General features: G+C 45.6%; 1 protein-coding gene across 2 annotated transcripts in view; it reads left to right on the top strand.

The window, feature by feature from the left end:
- Positions 1–5,514: 5,514 nt before the first annotated feature.
- The window catches only part of mtcl1 (microtubule crosslinking factor 1), a 145,437-nt gene continuing 124,438 nt past the window's right edge, over positions 5,515–26,513 (top strand). For both annotated transcript variants that reach the window (XM_078397491.1, XM_078397492.1), the window contains exons 1-3: positions 5,515–6,970; positions 22,903–23,127; positions 26,083–26,241. In XM_078397491.1, the coding sequence (XP_078253617.1) occupies positions 6,011–6,970; positions 22,903–23,127; positions 26,083–26,241 (1,344 nt within the window). In that variant the 5' untranslated portion in view covers positions 5,515–6,010. The remainder of the gene's footprint in view (positions 6,971–22,902; positions 23,128–26,082; positions 26,242–26,513) is intronic.

The raw sequence follows: 26,513 nt of genomic DNA, 5'->3' as shown, positions 1-26,513 counted from the left end.
TGGTTCTGTGGTTTGAGGCATTCTTGGACTTGTCTGCATTGACCATCAATCACTCACTAGCAAGGTGGGATGAAGGCCTGTTTTCATACTGTATCACTTTAGGATGCTTAATCATGCACGTGATGTCTGATGACCTGTTTTCGGGAAGAGGACCTCTGGTTATGTGGGCTACACAAGTGGCATTGCTTTTACTTTATGCTTTAGGTTTCGGTTTAGATTTATTATTGTCACATGTATCAAGGAACAGTGAAAAGGTTTGCTTCTCATGTTATCCAAACAGATCAGATTCAAGAGGCTTTCGACACATTGGCTTTCATCAGTCAGAGTATTGAGTATAGAATTTGGTAGGTCATGTTACAGTAGTACAAGACATTGGTGAGGCCACAGGTATGTAGTATTGAGGAAGCAGAGAATCTGCAGAAGGACATGGACAGGATGGGAGAGTGGGCAAAGAAATGACAAAGGGAATACAGCTTGACAAAGTGCATTCCCTCTCTCTCCATCCCACCCCCACCCCCAAGTCGCACCAGCTTCTTGTTCTCACCTAGCAAACAGCTCACAATGGCCTGTTTCCTTTATCATCGTTACTTTTTTACATATCTTTCATTAATTTGTTCTATATCTCTTTACATCACTGTCTATATATTTTGTTTCCCTTTCCCCTGACCCTCAGTCTGAAGAAAGGTCTCAACCCAAAACGTCACCCATTCCTTCTCTCCAGAGATGCTGCCTGTCCCACTGAGTTACTCCAGCATTTTGTGTCTATCTTACATTAGTTTAAAGATACAGTGACAGCGTGGAAACAGGCCCATCGGCCCACCGAGTACGTGCAAACCAGCAATCACCCGTTCACACCAGTTCCATCATGCATACTATTGACAATTTACAGAAGCTAATTGACCTACAAACCTGCACGTCTTTAGAATGTGGGAGGAAACTGGAGCACCCTGATAAAACCCAAGCGGTCACAGGGAGAACGCATGAACTCTGTACCGACAGCGTCCGTGTCTGAAGAAGGGTTCAGACCCAAAACATCACTTATTATTTTTCTCCAGAGATGCTACCTGACCCGCTGAGCATTTTGTGTCTTTCTTTGATGCTGTAAGGCAGCAAACTCTACTGCTGTGCCACTGTGCTGCCCTAAGCTAAACTAAAAGAAAAGTGGAAGAACTCAAAGCACAATGGATGACTCTTAAGGAAGCAGCCTTGCCAATGTCCATGCCCTGGCATTTAACCATTACTTCCACCACAATCTTTTCACAGAGAATAGCAGCATTTTTCTCAGCTGCTGCATCATTGTGGTTTGCTCGCTCCAGTTCCAGTATTCTATGGGAACTGTTTACTTGGCAGTTTACTCAAAGATTAGAATAGTGCTCCAAATTTGTCATGGCCTCTGCTCCTGGCTTCAGCTCTTCCAGTGGAGTGAACAGCTCCAGTTTTGCTGCAATGCCAAAGCTGGCTGACCATCCTGAAACCCAATCACCAAGCTGTTTCCCATAGGCACCAGAAGGGTCTCAACCCGAAACATCACCCATTCCTTCTCTCCAGAAATGCTGCTTGACCCGCTAAGTTACACCAGCATTTTGTGTCTACCAACAATACGTGCAAAGGGTATTCCTTCATTCTCAAGTGTTTAGGCAGAGATTTCAAAGTAGATTGCTTGTTTACATTGGAATGGGAACACAAAGGGTGTGATATTTTTGTTTGAGTCAAATTATCACATTCAAAGCAAAAAATATATACAAGATAAATAAACTGAGCGTGTTAAACCCGATGTTTTGTATGAGGAGAAAGGAACTGCAGCTGCTGGTTTATATCGAAGATAGACACAAAGTGCTGGAGTAACTCAGCGGATCAGGCAGCATCTCTGGAGAAAACAGGTGGGTGATGTTTCGGGTCGGGACCCTTCTTCGGACGTTTAAGAAAATGACACCCAATCTTTATCTCCATATTTGCTGCCTGATCTGCTGAGTTACTCCAGCATTTGTGTCCATTTTGTATGATGATCTGTGTAAGCAGAGTCCGATTTTGGCAGCTGGACTCAATCCTCACTTCCAGTGTTGGCTGTGAGGAGTTTGCACGTTCTCCCTATGAGCGAATGGGTCTCCTCTAGGTGCCCCAGTTCTTCGCACATCTCAAAAACATGAAGGTTGGTTAGTTAATTAAATGGCAACTGCATATTGCTCCTGGTGTGCCAGTGAGTGGTAGAATTTAGGGAAAGTTGTTGAGAATGTGGGAAGGATAGATGATGGGAAAAATTAGTGGGGAGACAGGATTGAGGAGACATTATAGAGCTGTACAAAATCATGAGACGAATAGATTGGGTAAATGCACAAAGTCTTTTGCCCTGAGTAGGGGAATCGAGATCCAGAGGATATAGACAATAGACAATAGACAATAGGTGCAGGAGTAGGCCATTCAGCCCTTCGAGCCAGCACCGCCATTCAATGCGATCATGGCTGATCACTCTCAATCAGTACCCCGTTCCTGCCTTCTCCCCATACCCCCTCACTCCGCTATCCTTAAGAGCTCTATCCAGCTCTCTCTTGAAAGCATCCAACGAACTGGCCTCCACTGCCTTCTGAGGCAGAGAATTCCACACCTTCACCACTCTCTGACTGAAAAAGTTCTTCCTCATCTCCGTTCTAAATGGCCTACCCCTTATTCTTAAACTGTGGCCCCTTGTTCTGGACTCCCCCAACATTGGGAACATGTTTCCTGCCTCTAATGTGTCCAATCCCCTAATTATCTTATATGTTTCAATAAGATCCCCCCCTCATCCTTCTAAATTCCAGTGTGTACAAGCCTAATTGCTCCAGCCTTTCAACATACGACAGTCCCGCCATTCCGGGAATTAACCTAGTGAACCTACGCTGCACGCCTTCCATAGCAAGAGGGGGAAAAGATTGAATATGAACCTGAGGAGCAACTTTTTTTACACAAAGCGTGGTGGGTGTATGGAACAAGTTGCTGGAAGAGGTAGTTGAGGCAGGTACTGTCACAACATTAAAGAAACATTTAGACAGGTACATGGATTGCTCTACAGATCATCATAGACTGGATCGGCTGAAATGGCCTCTTTCTATGCTGTATGTATAAAAAGGGAACTCCACATCAGCTGGCCTTAAGCAGGCCTTACTAATATAGCAATAACAATTCTTTGGACAAATTAGTTCAATTACTGTGTAATCCAAACATTCAACTGAGTATGAAACAGGTTTCCATTTTAAAATCTTAAGGAAGGTGGTGGGTGCAAAGGAATTGATGACGCTTCGGGTCGAGACCCTGCATCAGGATAGGTTGCACACTCCCCATCTCCCATTGATTGTAAACATGGACACAAAGTGCTGGAGTAACTCAGCAGGTCAGGCACCATCCCTGGAGAAAGACACAAAGTGCTGGAGTAACTCATCAGGTCAGGCAGCATCCCTGGAGAAGGACACAAAGTGCTGGAGTAACTCAGCAGGTCAGGCAGCATCCCTGAAGAACATGGACAGGTGACGTTTCGGATCGAGACCCTTCTTCAGATTCCAGGATCCCGACCCAAGGCGTCATCTATCCATGTTCTCCAGAGATATTGCCTAATCTGCTGAGTTACTCCAGCATTTTGTGTCTTTTTTTGTAAATCAGCATCTGTAATTCCTTGCTTATTTTAAATCATTCTCCCAATGACTGTAGAAACAAGGAACTGCAGTTGTTGTTTTAGCAAGGAAAGATGTGAAATGCTGGAGTAACTCAGCAAGTCTGGCAGCATCTCTGGGGAAAAAGGATGGGTGACGTTTTGGATCGGGACCCTTCTTCAGCATCCCTGGAGAACATGGATAAGTGATGTGTTTTATCAAGACCCTTCTCCAGTTTGAAGAAAGGTCCATAACCAAAATGTCATTTGACCATGTTCTCCGGGGATGCTGCCTGACCCTTTGAGTTACTCCAGCATTTTGTGTCTCTCCTCCCATTGACTTTATTTATGTATAGTGTATCTGATCTATGTAGGAAGGAACTGCAGATGCTGGTTTCAACCAATGATGGATACAGAAAGCTGGAGTAACTCAGCGGGATAGGCAGCATCTGTGGAGAGTAGGAATGGGTGACTTTTCAGGTCGAGAGCCTTCTTCAGACTGAAAGTCATGGGAAAGGGAAACAAGAGATTTAGATGATGATGTAGAGAGATATAGAACAAATTAATGAAAGATATATAAAAATGTAACAATGATAAAGGAAACAGGCCATTGTTAGCTGTTTGATGGGTGAAAACGAGAAGCTGGTGTGACTTGGGTGGGGGAGGGATGGAGAGGGAAGGAATGCCGGGGTTATTTGAGGTTAGAGAAATCAATATTCATAACCATTGGGCGATAAACTGCCTAAGCAAAATATAAGATGCTGTTCCTCCAATTTGCGGTTAGCCTCACTCTAACAATGGAGGAAGCCTAAAACAGAAAGGTCTGTGGAGGAATGGGAAGGAGAATTAAAGTGTTTAGCAACTGGGAGATCAGGTAGGTCCAGGCAGACTGAGCGAAGGTGTTCAGCGAAACAATCGCCCAGTCTGTGTTTGGTCTCGCTGATGCATAAGAGTCCACATCTTGAACAACGGATACAGTAGATGAGGTTGGAGGAGTTGCGTGAACCTCTGCCTAACCTGAAAGGACTGTCTGGGTCCTTGGACAGAGTCGAGGGAGGAGGTATAGGGACAGGTGTTGCATCTTCTGCGGTTGCAGGGGAAGGTACCTGGGGAGGGGCTGGTTTGGGTGGGAAGGGATGAGTTAACCAGGGAGTTGCAGAGGGAACAGTCTCTGCAGAAGGAGTGGAGATGGGAAGATGTGACTAGTGGTGGGATGCTGTTGAAGGTGGTGAAAATGTTGGAGGATTATTTGTTGTATGCGATGGCTGATGGGGTGAAAGACAAGGACAAGGGGGAATCTGCCTCTGTTGCGACTACGGGGAGGGGGAGCTGGGGCAGGCTGAGTGACTCCAGCTTTTTGTGTCTATCTTAAGTGTATCTGATCTCTTTGGAAAGCATGCAAAACAAAGCTTTTCACTGTACCCCAGTACATGTGACAACAAAAAATCAGATGGACACAATATGCTGGAGTAACTCAGCGGGAAAGGCAGCATCTCTGGAGAGAAAGTGATGTTTCAGGTCAATAGACAATAGGTGCAGGAGGAGGCCATTCGGCCCTTCGAGCCAGCACCGCCATTCAATGTGACCATGACTGAGACCCTTCTGACTGAGAGTCAGGGGAGAGGGAAACTAGTGATATGTAATGGTATGGTGTGAAAACGACAGATCAGAGCAGATATTGATCAAGGAAAAGAAGAATGGTTCATTGTTGGCTGAAGGGAAGGTGACAATACATCAGTCTGTTCGGCAGACATGGGGGGGTGACACGATGTACACTCAGTAACATAGTAACCTCCCAGAGATAGACATAAAATGCTGGAGTAACCCAGACCCGTGTCTGGTCGTGTGTGGGGGTTGGGGGGGAGAGAGGTTGAGGAAACGCGCATGCGGCAGGGGCTGGCGTCTGGCGAGGTTGCAGCTTGTTATTCTGTTCTCTCTCTCTCTCTATCTCAATCAATCAAAGCCGGGAGAGCAGCCGGGTGAGAGAGACAGAGAGCAGGAGGGAGAGAGAGTGAGGCAATGGAAGCAACACAGCCTTCTGCTGCACAGGGGTGAGAGGCAGGGAAGAAATGCCACATCACGCCAGCGACTGAGGATTTTTTTTAAAAGGGGGAGAAGAGAGACGAGATGCTTATTCATCCTCCTCTGCCTTGACAAAGAGAGCGTTGGTGGATCGGTGCTGGGGATTGCTTGGAGAAGGAAGAGCACGCAGTCACACACACACACACACACTCGCACACACTCGCACATTGCACACTCGTGGGGAAAGCGGCACCGTCTCATCAAGAGAGGAGTGATGCACACACAAAAGCGGTGCGGGTTTGCTCTGGTGTGTTGCCAGGCGGAGCCGGAGCTGGAGCTGGAGCCGGAGGGGAGCGGAGAGCTGCAGGCATGGAGACTGTGAACGGCAACGCCGAGGTCAAGCCGCAGTACGTGGAGAAGAAGCGGCTGAACCGAGCTCCTTCCCCGGCCAGACCGCTGAAGGACCTACACTGCCGGGCGGCGGCCAAGCCCTCGGTGCCTTGCAAGCCCGGGCTTCTGCCTTCCCTCTCTCTGTCCAAACAGCAGCAGCAGCAACAGGTCACCGGGGTCCTGGCTCCACAGAGTCAGAGTCAGAGTCAGAGCCGGCCGTCGCGGCGGAGCGGAGCCCCGGGCAACAAGGACAAGGGCTCGGCCGCCAAAGCCGGCGGCTCCTGCACCAAGACCTCGCTGTCGGTGGGTCACTTCTCCAAGAGGCTCTCTGTTAGAGGACACCAGGAGAAGGGGGGCAGGCAGCAACAACACCAGCAGCAGCAGCAGCAGCACCAAGGGGCGCAGCAGCAACACCAAGGGGCGCAGCAGGGCGCCGACCAGCACCAGCACAAGGGGCAGGGCAGGAGGGTGAAGAAATGCCTGGTGGCCGAGCCTGGACCTGGGGGACCGGGGGCCTCTCTGCCCCCCAACCTTGCCCTCCCCTGCTTGGCCAAGCCCAGCCACACGGACAGCAGCTCCGACCTGTCCGACTGCGCCTCCGAGCCGCTGTCGGACGAGCAGCGGCTACAAGCGCAGGAGGCGGCGGGCAGCACCAGCGACGCCGAGTCCAGCGACGCCGAGAGCGGCAGGAAAGGCAAAGGCGGCCGGGGTCCGGGGGCGACCACCGCGGGGCAGGGACAGGGACAGGGGCAGCGCCGCTCGCCCGGCAAAGGTGGAGGAGGAGAGGCCATGAAGGTGGCATCCCCGGCCAACGGGAGGCGCGGCGCCAGGACGGGCAAAGGCAAGCTGTCCGAGCCGGGGTGGGGGCCCGGGGACCTCCGGGAGACTGAGCTGCTCCGGGAGATCGAGGAGATCCGCTCCGAGAATGATTACCTGAAGGTGAGCCTTGACCCATCCATCCCTGCCCTGTCCACAAACCCTGTCCACTCACCTCACCCCCGCCTCCCTGCAAACCCTGTCCACTCAACTCCCCATCCATCCATCACCTGCAAACCCTGTCTCCTCAACTCCCCATCCATCCATCACCTGCAAACCCTGTCTCCTCAACTCCCCATCCATCCATCACCTGCAAACCCTGTCTCCTCAATTCCATCCCTCCATTCGTCCCTTCCTCCCCCCTCCCTCCATCCTATACCATAGAAACATAGAAAATAGAGGAGGAGGCCGTTTGGCCCTTCGAACCAGCACCGCCATTCATTGTGATCATGGCTGATCATCCACAATCAGTAACCTGTGCCTGCCTTCTCCCCATATCCCTTGATTCCACTAGCCCCTAGAGCTCTATCTGACTCTCTTTTAAATTCATCCAGTGAATTGGCCTCCACTGCCTTCTGTGGCAGAGAATTCCACAAATTCACAACTATCTGGGTGAAAAAGTTTCTTCTCACCCTCCCCCTGCAAACCTTGTCTCCTCGCCTCCCTCCATCCTATACCCTCCCCCTGCAAAGCCTATCTCTCCCACCCATACCCCGCCCTCTTCCCCAAACCTTATCAATCAGGCTCCTCACTCTCTCCCCATAAACTCCCCACTCTCATCCAGACCCATCCATCCCATCAAACCGTGTCAACCAGCTCCCCCCCTCCTAACATTACCACTCAGACACCCCCATCCCGCCCCAAACTTTACCACCCAGACCTCCCTTCCTGCCCCCAAACTTTGTCGCACAAGCCCCTTCTTCCCCTTTCCCACTCCTCCATGGGCTTGTATACACTGGAATTTAGAAGGATGAGGGGGGATCTTATTGAAACATATAAGATAATTAGGGGATTGGACACATTAGAGGCAGGAAACATGTTCCCAATGTTGGGGGAGTCCAGAACAAGGGGCCACAGTTTAAGAATAAGGGGTAGGCCATTTAGAACGGAGATGAGGAAGAACTTTTTCAGTCAGAGAGTGGTGAAGGTGTGGAATTCTCTGCCTCAGAAGGCAGTGGAGGCCAGTTCGTTGGATGCTTTCAAGAGAGAGCTGGATAGAGCTCTTAAGGATAGCGGAGTGAGGGAGTATGGGGGGAAGGCAGGAACGGGGTACTGATTGAGAATGATCAGCCATGATCGCATTGAATGGCGGTGCTGGCTCGAAGGGCTGAATGGCCTACTCCTGCACCTATTGTCTATTGTCCATCCCAACTTGATTTTGTTATGTGTCCCCGAATACCCTCACAACCCCACCTCCTCTATTTCTGACCAGTTCCAATCGATCAGACCTACTACCACTAAGATATCTGATAAATTCCGACCAAATTCATTTCATGATATTTTTGTCACCAAACACAAAATCCCGATAATAATTTTTGCCACTTCTGTCATTTAATAATCCTCTCCCAATATGATGAGCTATTAACCATATTAGCGATTTTCATTTTTAAAAAAAAAGACTGTGAAATATGTATTTGGTGGCGATTTGTCAGCGAGCTGGTGTTTGTGGTGCAGCCAAGGGGAAGCTTTGTCTGCTTCTGTGGACTGCCTGCCTGCCTGCCTGTGTGTTTTTAAAGATGAGATCTGGTTTCGTGTTGTTAGTTTTCATACATTTGAAACTGACCAACGGGAGATGGTTGGCGGAGGGAGGGGGGAGAGAGGGAGGGGGTTGCTGGTTTGGACGGGGGGGGGGGGGGGGGGGGGAGTATGTCAGGGAACTCTGGTTGGTTGATGGCACCGTTTACTTTTGATTGCGATTCAGGCTTCCAGATGGACATCTACGCGCTTTTATTTAAAGAAAAACATGTCAGTTGGATTTAGTTTTATCTAAATGAGGATTTTTATTTTTTTTTGAATGTTGGAACGGGTGATGAAATTCAATCACTCACACGTTCGCTACTCGAGGCAAACAGGCTTGCGCGCACACGTTGATGCTTGGCTGAAATAAAATAACCCCTTGTGCACATGTAGAATCGTAAACCGCCTTAGTTAGATAAATAATGGAAAGCCTAGAAGTGTTAATGGCGGGGAAATAGACTCATAAGATTGATACAGCATGGAAACAGGCCCTTCAGCCCAACTTGCCTATGCCGACCAAGATCCCACCTTCCTATATTTGGCCCATATCCCTACCAAATAAGGAGAGCAAGGAACAGCAGACCTGGATAGACACAAAATGCTGGAGTAACTCAGCGGTTCGGGCAGCATCTCTGGAGAGAAGGAATGGGTGACATTTTGGGTCAAGACCCTTCTTCAGACTTCAGGTCGAGACCCTTCTTCAGTTCTTTCTGCAGACCTGGAATCTTGTGCTGAACACAAAGTGATGGAGGAACTCAGCGGTTCAGGCAGTGTATTTGGAGGGAATGGACAGACGACATTTCAGACTCTGACATGATGATGATGATGATGATGCAGTCCGCATCATCAGAGACCCACACCACCCTGACCATGCATTCATTTCACTCCTGCCATCGAGGACAAGATTTAGGAGCCTGAAAACTAACACCCAGGCTCCAGGAACAGCTGAGTGACAATAAAAAATCTTGATAAAGGTCCCTGCAAAAAACATCGTCTGCCCATTTCCTCCACAGATGCTGTCGATGATGTAGCAGTTTGTGCTTTAATCAGACAAGGGTAAATGACAATGTTAAACTCAGCAACCTAATGGTTGCAATTTGTTTTATCCTTCTCAGCGTTGTTCAGTGGGGATTATGCTCAATGGTTTACTTTTGTCATCCATCCGATGACTTGAAGCTGTTGTACTTGTACAGTGGGTATAAACCAAACTTGCCACAGAAAGTTAAGTGACAATCCCTTTTATGTGGCATTGTGTAACCATTGCCAATCTACATCTCTGCAACTGAAAGTTAGTTATTGCAAGGGTGGTATCTCAACATATTAGTTTTAAAACAGTACAGCCCAGGAACAGGCCCTTCGGCCCAGTGTCTGTGCCGAACATGATGCTAAAATAAACTAATCTCATATGAGCCATATCCCCCCATTCCCTGCACATCCATGTGCCCATCTAAAATCTCCTTGAACACCACTTTTGTATCTGCCTTCACCACCATCCCTGGCAGAACATTCCAGGTGCCCACCACACTCTCTGCAAAAAAAAACGTACCCTGCACAAACTTACCCCCACACATCTAAACTTTGCCCTCTCACCTCAAAGCTATGGCCTCCAATCTTTGAATTGTTAGGAATTTGGGGCAGCACAGTGACGCAGTGGTAGTATTATTGCCATACAGCTCCACAGACCCGGTCGATTGTAGGTTAGTTATCTAAAATTGGAGAATTTCATGTTCATACCATTAGGTTGTAAGCTTCCCAAGCGCACTATGTCCTGCAAAGCTAATTTTGGTGCAGTAAGTACAAGTCAGTCAGGAGTCTCTGAGTGATGTATATTGCAGTCCATAAACTGACAGATTTTTGCTACAGGTCACATTAATGTTCTGAGCTTCTATTCTTCATTGGCCAGCTGGGGCCATGCTAACACCACACTCACGGTGCAAGATAATGAGCACCCAGCAATGCATTACTTGTATACATTGGTGAACAATACGCCAAACCCGCATGTCCTTTCAAATTATTCTAATAGTGTAATGGCCAGATGACTGCTCCCTGCACAAAGCCGATACAACAAAAGTTTATTCATATTCCACTCGGATTATTTACATACGCTTTGTTGTGCACACCGCAGGAAGAATCGCTTCTCATTTTTATGTTTGGAAAATAAGTAGACAATTGTGACTTGGCTGAACGAAATCACAGTAAATTAAGTGCATAGCTGCAGCAATTGAGAGGAGGAGAGCACATGAATTCAGTAGGCATCAGGACTGAGACAGTAGCGATTCATTTTGTCCATGAGGGAGAGAAAGGTAGAGGAGGGAAATTTACAGACTGGCATGAGTCAGGCCAGTTACAGGGAGCCAATTAGGGAGACATGTTAGAGGCAGGAAACATGTTCCCAATGTTGGGGGAGTCCAGAACAAGGGGCCACAGTTTAAGAATAAGGGGTAGGCCATTTAGAACTGAGATGAGGAAAAACTTTTTCAGTCAGAGTTGTGAATCTGTGGAATTCTCTGCCTCTGCCGTGGAGGCCAATTCTCTGAATGCATTCACGAGAGAGCTAGATGGAGCTCTTAAGGATAGCGGAGTCAGGGGGTATGGGGTGAAGGCAGGAACGGGGTACTGATTGAGAATGATCAGCCATGATCACATTGAATGGCGGTGCTGGCTCAAAGGGCTGAATGGCCTACTCCTGCACCTATTGTCTATTGTCCAATGATTGGGGGCTGCAGGTAGATCTGGGAGAAAAGCTTGTTCTGCAGGAAATAATTAGTAGTAGTTTGAGGCCTGATATAGTGTTATGGTCAGTTAGTCAGCGGATAGTGTATTTTATAGAACTGACGGTGCCTTGGGAGAACTTAGTGGATGAGGCTTATGAAAGGAAAAAGCTTAGATATGTAGAGTTGGCGGCAGAAGTCGAGCAGCAAGGATGGAGAACAAGAGTACGTCCGGTAGAGGTGGGTTGTAGAGGTTTCATAGCGAGATCAACCACGTTGCTATTTGGAGAGCTAAGAATTTGTAGACAGAGTTTGCATCAAGCCGTATAGTAGATATCAGAGGTAGCAGTGTAAGGCAGTAGGTGGTTTTGGTGGAGAAGAAATAATGTCAGTTGGGGGCAGAAAGGAAACGTATGGCGTGCAGTAAGTGTATTTTTTTTGTAATTTGTGGTGTTACAAGTTTAATGATGAGCTCGGATAAGTTGGAGATAGGATGCAGGAGTTTATTAGCATTTGTTAGAGTGGCTGCAGCCTCCTTTATTTAGTAGATACTGATAGCATAAGTGGTTGTTCTGGGATGCCAGAACCAGCTGTTGAGCCTTCCCGAGGTGTTTTGGGCCTAACTCAATGAAACACCAGTGAAGGGAGGTGCCCACTTGATAACCCCAATGATATACTTGCATCTACAGGATTAGGTTTCTTTAAGAGCTAGTTAATATGTAGGTAGCTGTTTTTTTGCATACAGAGTTATTTATTGCAGGTTGATATATTTAGTTGGATAGTTAGAAAATACTTTGGCTTTGGGCTTGGCTTTCTTAGTTGAGCGCTTATCCTGGAGTTATAGCACAAGTACTTTGTGTTTTAATTGTAATTTAGGATTGTTGAGACAGGTTGAGTTCATAATCAGAATTGCAGTATTTAAACGTCTTGTGCAATACCAACATGGAATTAAAACCAGACTTCAATTGTTGTTTGATTGTAGTTCTGGTATGTAGTTTTTTGTTAAGTTTAGAATATAACTTATTCAAATAGACTGTTAAAAAAAATTATAAATAAACTTTTCAGTTGGTAGTGGATGGAGTCCAATATTTGCTGGAATGGTTCCAGGCTTGATGTGTTCATTACTAGAGACACACTGTGTGCATGTGTTCCCTACATGTGGTCAGTATCTATTTACAGTTTTTCTACTGCATATGGAGATGCACAGACATGTAGATGGCAGAGTTAGATATGTAATTACATACAGCAAATTGAATCAATTGCTTGGAGTATAGTTGTTCTCCCAGTGTGTTAGGCAAGGCTACAGTACAGTTAGTTTAGAGATACAATGTGGAAATAGGCCCTTCGGCCCACTGAGACCTCACTGACCAGCGATCATCCCATACACCTGCACTATCCTACATACTAGGGACAATTTACAATTCTGCCAATTAAGCAACACACCTGTATGTCTTTTTTAGTGTGGGAGGAAACTGGAGCACCCGGAGAAAACCCACGTATTCACGGTGAGAACGTACAAACTGTGCAGATAGCACCTGTACTCAAGATCAAACCGGGGTCTTTGGCATTGTAAGGCAGCATCCACGCTGCCACAAATGGCTCATGGCACATTTGCATTGAGAGACAATTTGTGTGGCAATTATAATGGCTAGACTCCTAGCACCATCATGTTACATTTTTTGCTTTGGTAAATGAAAATCAAGAATACGACAGATGCTATGCTGGAAATCTGATATAAAAGCAGAAAATGCAGGGGAACTCAGCAGTTCAGGCAGCATCTGTGGAATGATAAACAGTTAACATTTTGGATCTGATGAAGGGTTTCAGACCTGAAATAATAACTGTTATATATTGCATTGATGGCAATAACCCAGTGGAAAGATTGACATTTGAACCAATGTGCTGGAGGAACACAGCAGGTCAGGAAGTACCACTGGAGAAAAACTATAGGTAATGTTTTGGGTCGGGACTCTTCTTCAGGTTGAAAGTAGGGGGTGGGCAGTGAAGAGCTGGAGGCGAGAAAAGACCAGGACCAATCAGAGTTGGCAACAAATTAGGGTTGACAGGCAGGATGGAGCCCTGGTAGACCCATTGTTAGCTAAGGAAGGTGTGATCTCAATCAATAAACTGCTTGACCTCCTGAATATTTCCAGTAATTTTGTTTTTATTTGAGGTTTCCAACATCTGCAACTTTTTGTTTTTTAGGTCATTAAGTTTCCTGTGTGGAATATTATTTTGTCACCTAATGAAATTTGCACCATGAAGCAGCATCGTTTCATCTAAGTGTTTTCCACAGATTTAGTGGGCACTTTCCATTTCCATCAATTTCCTTAACCAAAATCATCATTTGTGAATTTTGTTGCTGGGTTCATATTAAAAACAAAGTCGCGTGCCATTAGAAGGGTGAGGGGGGACCTCATTGAAATTTACCAAATACTGAGAGGCCTGGATAGTGCGGATGTGGAGAGGAAGTTTCCACTTGTGAGAGTCTAGGACCAGAAGCCATAATCTCAGAATTAAAGGACGTACCTTTAAAAAGGAGATGAGGATGAATTTCTTTGGACAGAGGGTGGCGAATTTGTGGAATTCATTGCCATAGATAATTGAGGAGGCCGCCAATGGCCATTTTTAAGGCAAAGGTAGATGGATTCTTGATTAGGGGTGTCAGGGGTTATGGGGCAAAGGCAGGAGAATGAGAAGGTTGAGAGTGAAAGATAGATCAGCCATGATTCAATGGCGGAGTAGACTTGATGGGCCTAATCCTGTTCCTATAACTTATGAAATTAAATGTGGGAGCTGCTTTAGGGCAGATTGGCCTGGTGTGATAGGTCATAAGGTTATAAGGATATAAGGAAGAGGAGTAGAATTAGGCCATTCGGCCCATCAAGTCTACTCCACCATTCAATCATGGCTGATCTATCTCTCCCTCCTAACCCCATTCTCCTGCCTTCTCCCCGTAACCTCTGACACCTGAACCAATCAAGAATATGTGCGGTGGTAACATTGACCTCTGAACGTCTTGCTGATTGGGTCCACGTTGCAATCAGTTTGCCATCAATCATTTGGACGGTGTGGTGATGGAGTATTTCGTGGTTTCTAATTACTGAGGTTTTGCCCGGGATTTGTTTTCCTTGACTATTCTGGTGGTTTTCCACATTTGCTCTGGGATTTGATGGCGAGTGTTCTCTTTTGGGTAAGTGCTAGGAGGTCTAGATGTTATTTAAGGAAGATGTTTGATCTTCATGGTATTGACCGGTCAGAGCCAGTTGCCATGGTTGCAGTTGATGCTCACAATCCCCACACAGTCAGTGGACAGCTGTTTGATTTATTTTACAAACTAGTGACTATTTTTGGAAAAGTAATGTCAGTTGGTTTGCTAACCTTGCACTTGAACAATATATTCTGCAGTGTGCACACTTATGTCATATTTTTGCCTGCTAAGTTGCTTAAATAGGATTGAGGTTACATGCTATGCCTAGTTTAGTTTACTGCCAAGTGTACAGTGTAAAGCTTTTGTTGCATGCTAACCAGTCAGTGGAAAGAATATACATGATTACAATCGAGTCATCCACAGATACATGATAATGGGAATAACATTTAGTGTAAGATAAAGTCCGATTAAAGATATTCCGAGGTTCTCCAATGAGATAGATAGGAGCTCCTAGGTGACTGCTCAGGAGTTGACACATTCTACCTCAGAATTGGGTACAAAACAATAATTTCTTCAGAATGGGGCTTACAACAATGACTATACCTTAGGCATTTCATTGACAGACATTTTTTAATTCTTCATCTGATAATTTTTTAATTATTCATCTGATAATCAGGAAACGGATTGTGACCAGTTAATTTGTTTCTCCTAGATATTGAAGATAGACACAAAGTGCTGGAGTATCTCTGCGGGTCAGGCAGCCTCTCTGGGGAAAAGGATGGGTGACCTTTAAGGTCGGAACACTTCTTCAAACTGAAAGCACCTTTCTGTCTGAAGAATGATCCATTCTTTCTCTCCAGAGATTCTGCCTGACCCCCTAGGTTTGTATCTATCTTCGGTATAAACCAGCAACTATAGTTCCTTCCTACACATACTCTCCTAGATATTGGTTAGATGGAAAATGTTATCCAAGAGCACTCAAGCTGATCAACTTCAAAACAATGACATGGTATTTTTTGTGCCCTTCTGTATAACAAAATGTAGATACAAAGAACTGCAGATGCTGGTTTATACCAAAGATAGACACAACGTGCTGGGGAAACTCTGTGGGTCAGGCAGCATCTCTGGCAAAAATGGACTGGTGACCTTTTGGGTCGGGACCCTCCAGCAGACCTGAACCCGCTGAGTTACTCCAGCACTTTGTGTCGACCTCAGTATAATATTCATCTGGGTCACCTTAAAGAAAAACCTTGTTCCATCAATACCCTACTACATTGCCAGCATTGACTACGGGCTCACAACTGGAGTGGGACTTTAACTCACGGTATTCTGCTTCAGATTCTTGAGTGTTACCTAATGTTCCACCGTAGACATTCTATTTAATGATTATTTACTGAAACTTTATGATAGACACAAATTGCTGGACTCATCGGCTCACAGCATCTCTGGAGCAAAGGCATAGGTGACATTTCATGGGGGGAATACCTGAAGAAGGGTCTCAACCCGAAACGTCACCTATTCCTTTTCTCCAGAGATGTACATTTTGTATCTATCTTCGGTATAAACCAACATCATCATTCAACACATACTGAAGCTTTACTTTTGTCAAAAGTGTTTTCAGAATCCTGGAGCACCCCAGGCCTGAGAGAACCTGGAAAGTTGTTGGCTTCAAGCATCATTAATTCACTGTAAATGTATATTTGTACACTGCAGGAAGCTAATGTACATTCCTTACAGAAATACCTGAACAATTTTTCAATAGCCATAAAATGATACCCGACCTGAAACATCATCTCTCCATATTCTCCAGAGATGCTGCCTGACTCACTGAGTTAGTCCAGCTCTTTGTGCCCTTTTGTGTAAATCAGTATCTGCAATTCTTCGTTTCTACATTTCACTTAAGGGTGCCAGCCCCAAAAAGTTGCCTATCCATGTTCTCCATAGATGCTGCATGGCCCCCTGAGTTACTCCTACACTTTGTGCCTTTTAAAAAAATAAACCAGCTTCTGCAGTCCCTTTTAGGAAGCTTGTTGGCATCCCTCCCTGAAAACGCACAACATAATCCTCAGTCCCTTTAGCAACGTGACAGAATTTCAGCAGCAAATGGTTTTATTACTTGGGGTGTAAGGCGAGGACCAGACTTGGTCCATCAGGGATCTTCGCAGCTACCAGATGGCTGGCTGGAATCACTGGTGTCCAGGGCTGCCAACACCACTCCTGTCTGATCCCGGGTTTTTCACAACCCATTAGCAGGCTCGTTTAAAACACTGTGGAGATTCAAGTTTCCATTGTTACACTTGATGGAAAGCCTTCAAGCTTTGAAACCCAGCCATATTTTCCTCAATCACTTAACCAGATGGCAGTCGTTTGACGACTCCAGCCAATTCATAGACACTACCCTTCACCCCCTCCACTGCCATCCTGCTCCAATGTAATGGACACAATTGATATGCAATTAACACTAATTGGTATAAAGCACATGAATACAATTCACACGTCAAGCCTACATCTGTAGCCATTCCAGTTCCGAGTATGTCCTCCCCTGGCCTGGTGTCAAATTGTGTTTGTCCATGCCCCTGTGAACTGTCTCGGGAAGTTTATCGCATTAAAGGCTGTATTGAAACAAATTGAAGTCTTGGTTGCAATCCTGATAGAAGCAGCTACAAGTCACTTGAACCTTTGAACTTCAATGATTCAATGATACTTTATTGTCGCAGGTACAGTGAACTGCTTTGCTGTGCAAACAACCCGGTAAGATCGTACAGCAGACCTCACCTCGGCAGTGCACAAGAGGTGCCACGTTTCTGGCGCCAACAAAGTTACAAAAATTCACTGAACAGTCCTATCCTCCCTCCTGTTGTACATAATGTTGCTGAACTACACTTTCCCATTCCACTGCCACATCATTTAATTTTTCTGATGCCGTGGAATCTTTTAATTTCAGCCGAACATAGATTCAGAGACCCTGCACACCCATCTCAGTTCATGATTGATTGAATGATATGGCATGGAAACAAGCTCTTCGGCTCATTGAGTCCACGCTGATCATCACGCTGACCTGTTGACACTGCAGAATGCCCCTGACTTGCGTTCATTTGTTCAACGGTCATAGGAGCAGAATTAGGCCAGTCAGCCCATTAAGTCTATGCCGCCATTCAGTCATGGCTGATCTATCTTTCTCTCTGAAACCCATTCTCCTGCCTTATCCCCCAACCTGAAACGTCAACTATCCATGTTCTCCAGAGACACTGCCTGGCCTGCTGAGTTACTCCAGCACGTTGTGTCCTTCTTTGGAGCCCTGTAAGGCAAGAATATTCTACCTCAGTTAAGGAGATCAAAATTATACACCGTGCTCCAGGTAGGAAGGTATCACAAAATGCTGGAATAACTCAGCGGGTCAGGCAGCATCTCTGGAAAAAAGAATGGGTGATGTTTCGGGTCGAGACCCTTCTTCAGACTGATGTCAGGGGGGGGCGGGACAAAGAAAGGATATAGGTGAAGACAGTGGGAGAACTGGGAAGGGGGAGGGGAAGAGAGGGACAGAGGAGCTATCTAAAGTTAGAGAATCATGCTCCAGGTATGATCTCACCAAAGGCCTTTGAAGTAAGATGTCCTTACCATATACTCTAGGAAGATTTGTCTTCCTGATTGCTTGTGTCCTCCTGTGATAAGTGTTCAGCACAATTATCCGGTACTGAATAACTGCTTCATCAGCCAACCCACTGTCCTGTGGACCTAACCGTGACTCGACATTCAACTTCCCACCAGTGTCAGTGATCTGTACAGTGATTTTACAATTGGTTTATAAAAGTGATATTTTATTTTTAGTTTAGTTTAGAGATACAGTGCGGAAGCAGGCCCTTCGGCCCACTGAATCCACAGCAACCTGCGATCCCTGCACGCTAACACTATCCTACACACACCAGGGACAATTATACTAAGCCAATTAACCTACAAACCCGTACGTCTTTGTAGTGTGGAAGGAAACTGGAGCTTCCGTAGAAAACCCACCCAAGGTCAAGGGGAGAACATATAAACTCTGTACAGACAGCACCCGTTGTCAGGACCTAACCGGGTCTCTGGCACTCTACCGCTGCGCCACCATGCTGTTGCTGCTGTGGCCAGGAATAGAAAAATGTGATTAGGGACTATGTTTATTTGAGTAGCGTAAATGTTGGTTCCTGTTACTAATTCTGTAATAAAACAATTTCCAGCATCTGCAGTTTCTCACGTCTATAATTTTCTTGAACATATTGACTGGATCAGAATCATGGTGCAATAAACCAGTGTTTTACGACAGGTATAAAAATGAATGTAGAACTATTGAACAGGGAGATTGTTTGCCTGTGCATCAACTGCTTCCGTTCCCCTCTGGGAGAAGCTTTATGCCAGATAGCTTTTGTAATTGAGTGGAAACTCAATTATCACATGATCAATAACAAGCCTGCTACGTAACACACTGAATTTAGTCCCTGAGACACACAACACATCGTGCAACCTGTGACCGCCAACCTAGTGTCTCCTCCAGGTCTCACACTATACTTCACTCAGTCTGAAGAAGAGTCCCTACCCGAAATGCCACCTATCCCTGTTCTCCTGAGATGCTGCCTGACCCGATGGGTTACTCACACACTCTGTGTCTCCCTTTGTAAATCAGCATCTGCAATTCCTTGTTTCTACCTCACACTATACTAAACTGGAAATATATTGCAAAAAAAGACTCAAAGTGTTAGCACAACTCAGCGTGGCGTGTAAGGTAACATGTCTGGAGATCATGGGTAAGTGACATTTCAGGTCGGGACCTTTCTTCGGACCCCTTCTGACGAAGGGTCCTGACTCAAATCGTCACTTATACATGTTCTCCAGAGATGATGCCTGACCTATTTATTACTCCAGCATGTTGTGTTTTGTTTTTGTAAACCAGCATCTGCAGTTCTTTGTGACTTTGGAAATACATTGTCCACCTTTTTTTGCCACTGGGTGTAAATCATGGAGTATCCTCAACCGGTTTATGGAAGTATTTTCATGGGAAGATTTTAGTTTACTGTAGTTTAAATATACAACATGGAAACAGACCCTTTGGCCCACTGATTTCTATCCTACACACGGGACAATTTATAAAAGCCAATTAACCTACAAACCTGCAGGTCTTTGGAATGTGGGTGGAAACCGACGTACCCGGTGAAAACCCACACGATCACGGGGAGAACGTACAAACTCTGCACAGACAGCACCCGTAGTCAGGATCGAACCCGGGTCTCTGGCGCTGTAAAGCAGCCACTCTATCGCTGCGCCACCATTCAAGAGATGAATGACACCATCTTCTCAAGGGCAGTAATGGATGGTCAATGAGTGCCCACATCTATAAATGAATTAAACAAAATGATTTTCCTTGTGGACAGGGTGGGATGTTGTAAAGAGTGCCATGCTTTGAGGCTGCAGCAAATATTCCGTTGATTAATTGATGTTGGCGTGGGCTGCTTTTTCTCTAACTGGTTATTTTATTGAGAAAATTAGTAGCTTAGCCTCTTAAATCTTTTTCTGTGGAGGAAGAATGCTAATTTACTCATGTCTTTATCCTCACCACCCTGCCAAATTAAAGAGTCCTCTTTAGAAGAGGATCCTTGAGTTGACAAAACTTAATGGACCATGTGCTGAAAAGTTCAGTCTATGTACATTCATCAGTTTCACTGGTGAGCTGACAGTGGTTCAAATGAAGTCCTTCACTGGATCACTTCTAAATGGGAGAGGCGTGGTGGCGATTCAGCTCCTAACACCTTATTTGCAGCGTGATCAACATAAATCTGTCCCAGCACACAAAAGGTTCATGGTCAACAAAGTGGATTTTCACTAAGGAGCCTTCTACTGGTTAGGACTGTAGGAAGCTGCATTGGAAGAAAGAAATAATTATATTTGCTTCTGTGGCACCTTTCTCTGTTTTGTCAGGATATCCCAAAGTGCTTAACAAACAATATGGTGCTTCTTTAGTGCAGAACTAGTTGTAACAACGTCTTGCAGTCTCACGAATGAGTATAGAAGTCTGAAGGTCATGTTGCAGTTATGTAAGACATCGGTGAGGCCACACTTTAGTATTGTGTTCAATTTAGGGCACCATTTTATAGGAAAGATGTTGTCAAGCTGGAAAGGTGCAGAGAAGATTTGTGAGGCTGGTGCCAGGACTCAAAGGACTGAGCTATAGGGAGATGTTAAGCGGGCTAGGACTCTATTCTTTGGAGTGCAGGAGGATGAGGGGTGATCTTATTGAGGTGTACAATATCATGAGAGGAATAGTTTGGGTAAACACACAGTGTCTCTTGCCCAGAGTAGGAGCATTGAGAACCAGAGGTTTAAGGTGAGGGGAAAAAGATTTAATAGGAACCTGAGGGGTAACTTTTTCACACAAACAGAACGAGCTGCCAGAAGTGGTAATTGAGGCAGGTACTATCGCAACGCTTAAGAAACATTTAGACAGGTACATGGATAGGATAGGTTTGGAGAGATATGGGCCAAACCAGGCAGCTGGGACTAGTGTAGATGGAACATGTTGGTCGGTGTGGGAACGTTGGGCTGAAGGGCCAGTTTCCATGCTGTATCACTCTATGGTGCCCGCTCAGCAAAGATCAAATGAAACAGGGACATCGTATGGGGCAGGAGAGCAGCACGGTGATCAGAGCTTTTTGCCGCACAGCTCCAGCAACCTGCAGCGCTGTCAGTGTGGAGTTTGCACATTCTCCCCATGACACTGTGTGGGCTTCCTCTGGGTGCTTCACTTTCCTCCCACATTCCAAGGACATATCTTTATGGAATCTGAAGAAGGGCCCCCACCTGAAATGTCACCTAACCAGGTTCTCCAGAGATGCTGCCTGACCCACTGAGTTATTCGAGCACTTTGTCCTTCTTTGTAAACCAGCATCTGTGGGGTGGCATGGTGGCATACCGGTAGAGTTGCTGTCTTACAGCGCCAGAGACCTGGGTTTGATCCTGACCACGGGTGCTGTCTGTACAGAGTTTGTACATTCTCCCCATGACCCGCTGGGATTTCTCCGAGTGCTCAGGCTTCCCTCCACACTCCAAAGATGTGCAGGTTTTCCGGTTAATTGGCTTTGGTAAAAATTGTACATTGTCCCCCTTGTTTTTTTTTTTCTTGCTCATAATACTGACCGAGTTGGCTCATCATCAGGTCAAACATGGACGAGGATGCATTATCTTTGAGCAGTCTCTGCAAATCTACCAAACATTCACCGTCTCATGGTTCTTCTGCATGCAACCGTGGGAGATGCAACACATACCCATTTACCTTCTCCCCTCTTCACTTCCAGGGACCACGACACTTCCTTCCGAGCGATGCAACAATTGACTTGCACTTCTTCCAAATTGGTGCACTGCATTTGGCACTCGTGACGTGGTGTCCTCCACTCAGGTGGAACCAATGGAAAATAGATGACTGTTTTGTAACACGCCTCCATTCAGTCCATAAGGGCATTCCTGAGCTTCTAGTTGCCTGTGACTTGAATTGTTCACCCCATCCACACTCTGACTTCTCTGTCTTTGGCCTCTGTCAGCTTTAAAGGAACAGTTACTCATCTGCTGCCTGAGGATGTTGCAGTGGGCAGGAATAGAGAGTCATAGAGTCATACAGTGTGGAAACAGGCTCTTTGGCCCAACTTGCCTCTGTCGACTAACATGCCCCATCTATACTAGTCCCAACTGCCTGCAGTTGGCCCACATTCCCCAAAAGGTATCCTATTCATGCACCTGTCTAAATGTTTCTTAAACATATGATCATACCCGGGTAACACCTCCGGCAGCTCGATCCATATACCCACCACCCTTTGTGTAAAAAAGTTGCCCCTCATGATCCTATTAAATCTTTCCCCCTCACCTTAAACCTAGAACATGTGCAAACTATGTACCCTATCTATTCCTCTCATGATCTTATAGACCATCTTCTTCCCGATGGTATTAGCAAAATGAGAGGTTGGCCAGGGTGGTGAGTCTTTGATGATATTGGGGATATGTTTGAGGCAATGCCTCCTACATGTCCTTTCGATGTTGGAGGGGTCAGTACCTGTGATGGATATGGCAATGCCTAGCAATGTCTGTAGTGTCTCCTTCGATCCTGGGCATTCAAGTTGCCAAGTCAGGTTGTGATGCAGGCAGTCAGTATTAATGCTAGCGTACTCCTGTAGAGGTTTGAGAGAGTATTCAACATGCCATGTGACACATCGGTCATGTGTCCCCACATCAGGTGAGACTATGGGACATATTGGTTGGTGTGGGCAAGTTGGGCCGAAGGACTTGTTTCCACACTGTATGACCATGACTCTATGGTTTTAACAGCAATATGAATATTGCACATTGCTCTTTTACCTTTGGTTGAGTTCTGATGAATCAGCGGAAGGCAGAGGGCAGCGAGCGGAGTGATTAACGCACGTGTATTTGTATTCAATGGGCAGGATGAGTTGGGCGAGCTGCGGTCGGAGATGGAAGAGATGCGGGACAGCTATTTGGAGGAGGATGTGTATCAGCTGCAGGAACTGCGCAGAGAGCTGGACCGCTCCAACAAAAACTGCCGGATCCTGCAGTACCGCCTCAGGAAGGCCGAGCAGAAGAGTCTGAAGGTTGCACAGACCGGCCAGGTCGATGGTGAACTGATAAGAAATCTGGAGCAAGACTTGAAGGTAAGCTGGTCATCGTGTCCTATCAACTCTGAAGTCATCTCTAAAGTATCTCTGAAGTAAACTCACTAACCATGTAACTACCTACGAACAGCGTCCATGTGTGTTCCATGAAACACTCTGGCAACATCAGATAAACCGATCCACAAATTCGCACAAGAAAAAAAAGAGCCCTTCGCCCAGATTCAAATCTTGCTTCTGCTCCCCGTGTTCATGCTGCTTAAAAAAGCAGCTTTATATCTCTCTTGTGCACCAGCCACCACACTACAATCACAGGACCTTTCAATCTCCCTCTCTCGGATTTACAAACTGTCCTATCGTACCAGTCTCATTCATGCTCAGTCACATTTTCATTCAGCCCTTTGTGCATATCCACTCATTCATGAGTCATTCATGCCCAGTTTTATTCATGGGAATTGCTTCATTCCAACATGTCTAGACCTTCATAGATATTGTAAAGTAAAGAGTGTGGGATACACCATCTCACTGCTAAGCAAGAAAGGACAATGTTTTGAGGATTAAGCTTCAGACTTTGCACCCTTCTCTGCTCATGAAATTACATATTCTCACCAGGCAATATTCATTTATGCACTTGATTGTTCTCAGAACTTTCAGCACATTCTGACTTCAATGTTATTTTTCAGAGTTCAGTTGTTATCAGGCAACTGAAGCATCCTAACACCAACCAGAGAGCAGTACTGGCCTCCCATTTACCTCATTGGAGACCCTCAAACTCTCTTTAATCGGACTTCACCAGACTTTATCTTACACTAAACGTTATTCCCTTTATCCTATATATTGTACATGGTGGACGGATTGATTGTAATTATTTATAGTCTTTTCCGCTGACTGGATTTCAAACAACCAAAAAGCTTTTTGTTGTATAAGAAAATAACTGCAGATGCTGGTACAAATCGATTTATTCACAAAATGCTGGAGTAACTCAACAGGTCAGGCAGCATCTCGGGAGAGAAGGAATGTGTGACGTTTCGGGTCGAGACCCTTCTTCAGACTGAAGAAGGGTCTCGACCCGAAACGTCACCCATTCCTTCTCTCCCGAGATGCTGCCTGACCTGCTGAGTTACTCCAGCATTTTGTGAATAAAAAGCTTTTTGTTGTACCTCAGTACACGTGACAATAAACTAAACTAAACTAAACTTCAAGAAGCACATAATAAAACTCTGGAAACACCAAGGAGTTCAGCAGTATATTTGGAGAGAACACTCTATGTGAGTGCGAATGTCTTTACTCACTAATTAGACCTCAGTCTCGATATCTGGTTTCTGACTTCAAGGCGGAGAAACGCAGTATTCTTCAGAATTGCTCCCAGCACAAGGACAACAGAAAAGCTCTCTGCCCAATTTAAATGAACAATGCTTATGTTAAAAATAAAAATAGGAACACTCAGCATCTCTGGGTGCAGAAAGGGTGGCCTGGTGGTGTAGCGATACAGCTACTGCTTCACATCGCCAGCGCCACCCACGTTCCATCCTGACCGAGTACTGTCTGGGTGGAGTTTGGATGTTCTTTGCGTGACCACGTGGGTTTGCTCTGGGTGCTCCACTTTCCTCCCACATCCCAAAGACGTGCAGGTTTGTAGGTTAATTGGCTTCTGTAAATTGCCCCCAGTATGCAGGATGCGATAGTGGATGACATAAAACTAGTGCGAATGGGTGATCAAAGATTAGCATGGACGATGGGCCAAAGGGCCTGTTTCTACGCTGTATCTCAAAATTCTAAACTAAACAGCTTTAATGTTCACGTGGAAGCTTGTGTATGACAGTGGATCTCAGAGTGTTTCTAACACTTTCTATTTATATATCAGATTGCCAACATCTGCAGTTTGGCTTTTCTGTGTCTTTTAAACTCTTGCCGTTTGACCAGTGAATCTTTTCCATTCGAGTCCCACTTCCTTTCCTATATCAATTCTCCTGCTCTCTGTGACAATGTCTCCATCCACCGGCATTTCATTTTTATTCTCACACCAGTCAGGCTGCATTTCAGACACAGATTTATCTTGTCTCCCATCTGCATTCCTGCTTAAATCATTGCCTCTGCTGCAGGTTTTCTGTTGCCGTTGTCTTTAAATCAATGCCGTCTTGCACTGCCGTTGCGTCCAATCAGGCCTTTCAGATGTTTTTAATCCTAGATTTTTTATCTGGTCCTCGGTGTTCTGTTTCCATTGAAGACATAGAATTGGGGGAAGTGCTTTGCATATCTGAAATGTTAGTGAGAAGACCTGCTCTAACAATATGGTTTTGTTCATCATTCAATGGTTAATTTGTCAGGGTGTCAGGGGTTCCAGGGAAAAGGCAGGAGAATGGGGTTGAGAGGGAAAGACAGATCAGCCAGGATTGAATGGTGGAATAGACTTGATGGGCTGAATAGCCTAATTCTGTTCCTATAACGTAGAACATTTGACATGCCATTTTATGTGTGTGTGTGTCTCTTTCTCCCTCTCTCTCTTCCACTCTCCCTCTCCCTTTCATCTGACCTGCAGCCTGACGTGTTGAATATTTCCAGCATTTTCAGTTTTTATTACAAATATGTGGCTACACATTATGCTTCTTGCCCAAACATCCTTGTGAACACAAATGCTTTTATATCCACTTTGTATAAATATTATCATAAAAATATTTAACATTAACATGGAGCATTGCCATCGGATAACACAGGAAAAAGTCTTTTCACTATACTTCGGTACACATGACAATACAATAAACCAAAGTAAACCAAGGCTTAAAGTGGAAATTCCATGTTTCTGTGGTCATTAATTATTGTGCAGGAAATTCAACCCTAGAAGGCATCACAGACTCCTAGCCCTGCCTTGAACGTGTCAGGCACATAATGCAGTGCATTTACCTACAGAGCCTTGAGGAGTTTGTTTTAAAAAGGTGGTTTCCCCGGACGTGCCAAGACGGTAAAATAATCCTGACTTCACCCTGCTGCTCTTCCCAGGTTGCCAAAGACGTGTCCGTGCGGCTGCACCATGAACTGGAGAGCGTTGAGGAAAAACGCGTGAACGTGGAAGATGAAAACGAATCCCTCCGACAAAGGCTCATTGAAGTCGAAATCTCCAAGCAAACGTTGCAGAACGAACTGGACAGGATCAAAGAGGTGAGCTGAGTCTCCTGAACGTCTTGGGGTAAAATCATTTGGCACAGTGCAGCTGTCTTGCTATTGTTTTCTGTAAATTCTCCTTCCCCGGATTTACATTGCAGGGGAGAGTCGCAGTATTTCCTCTGTAGTTTTTCTATTCTGCCCGCTGGACCGTCCCAGCTTCCTAGAATGGGGATTAGGGAAGAAGAGGTCGGTTCAGTGGTTCAATAGTACTTTATTTGTCACATCGTCATAGGGTCTTACAGCATGAAAATAGCCGCTTCGGCCCA

Source organism: Rhinoraja longicauda, chromosome 4 (genome assembly GCF_053455715.1).
Source record: "Rhinoraja longicauda isolate Sanriku21f chromosome 4, sRhiLon1.1, whole genome shotgun sequence".
In the NCBI taxonomy this organism is placed as follows: domain Eukaryota; kingdom Metazoa; phylum Chordata; class Chondrichthyes; order Rajiformes; family Arhynchobatidae; genus Rhinoraja; species Rhinoraja longicauda.
This window is presented reverse-complemented; position numbering and strand designations above follow the sequence as displayed.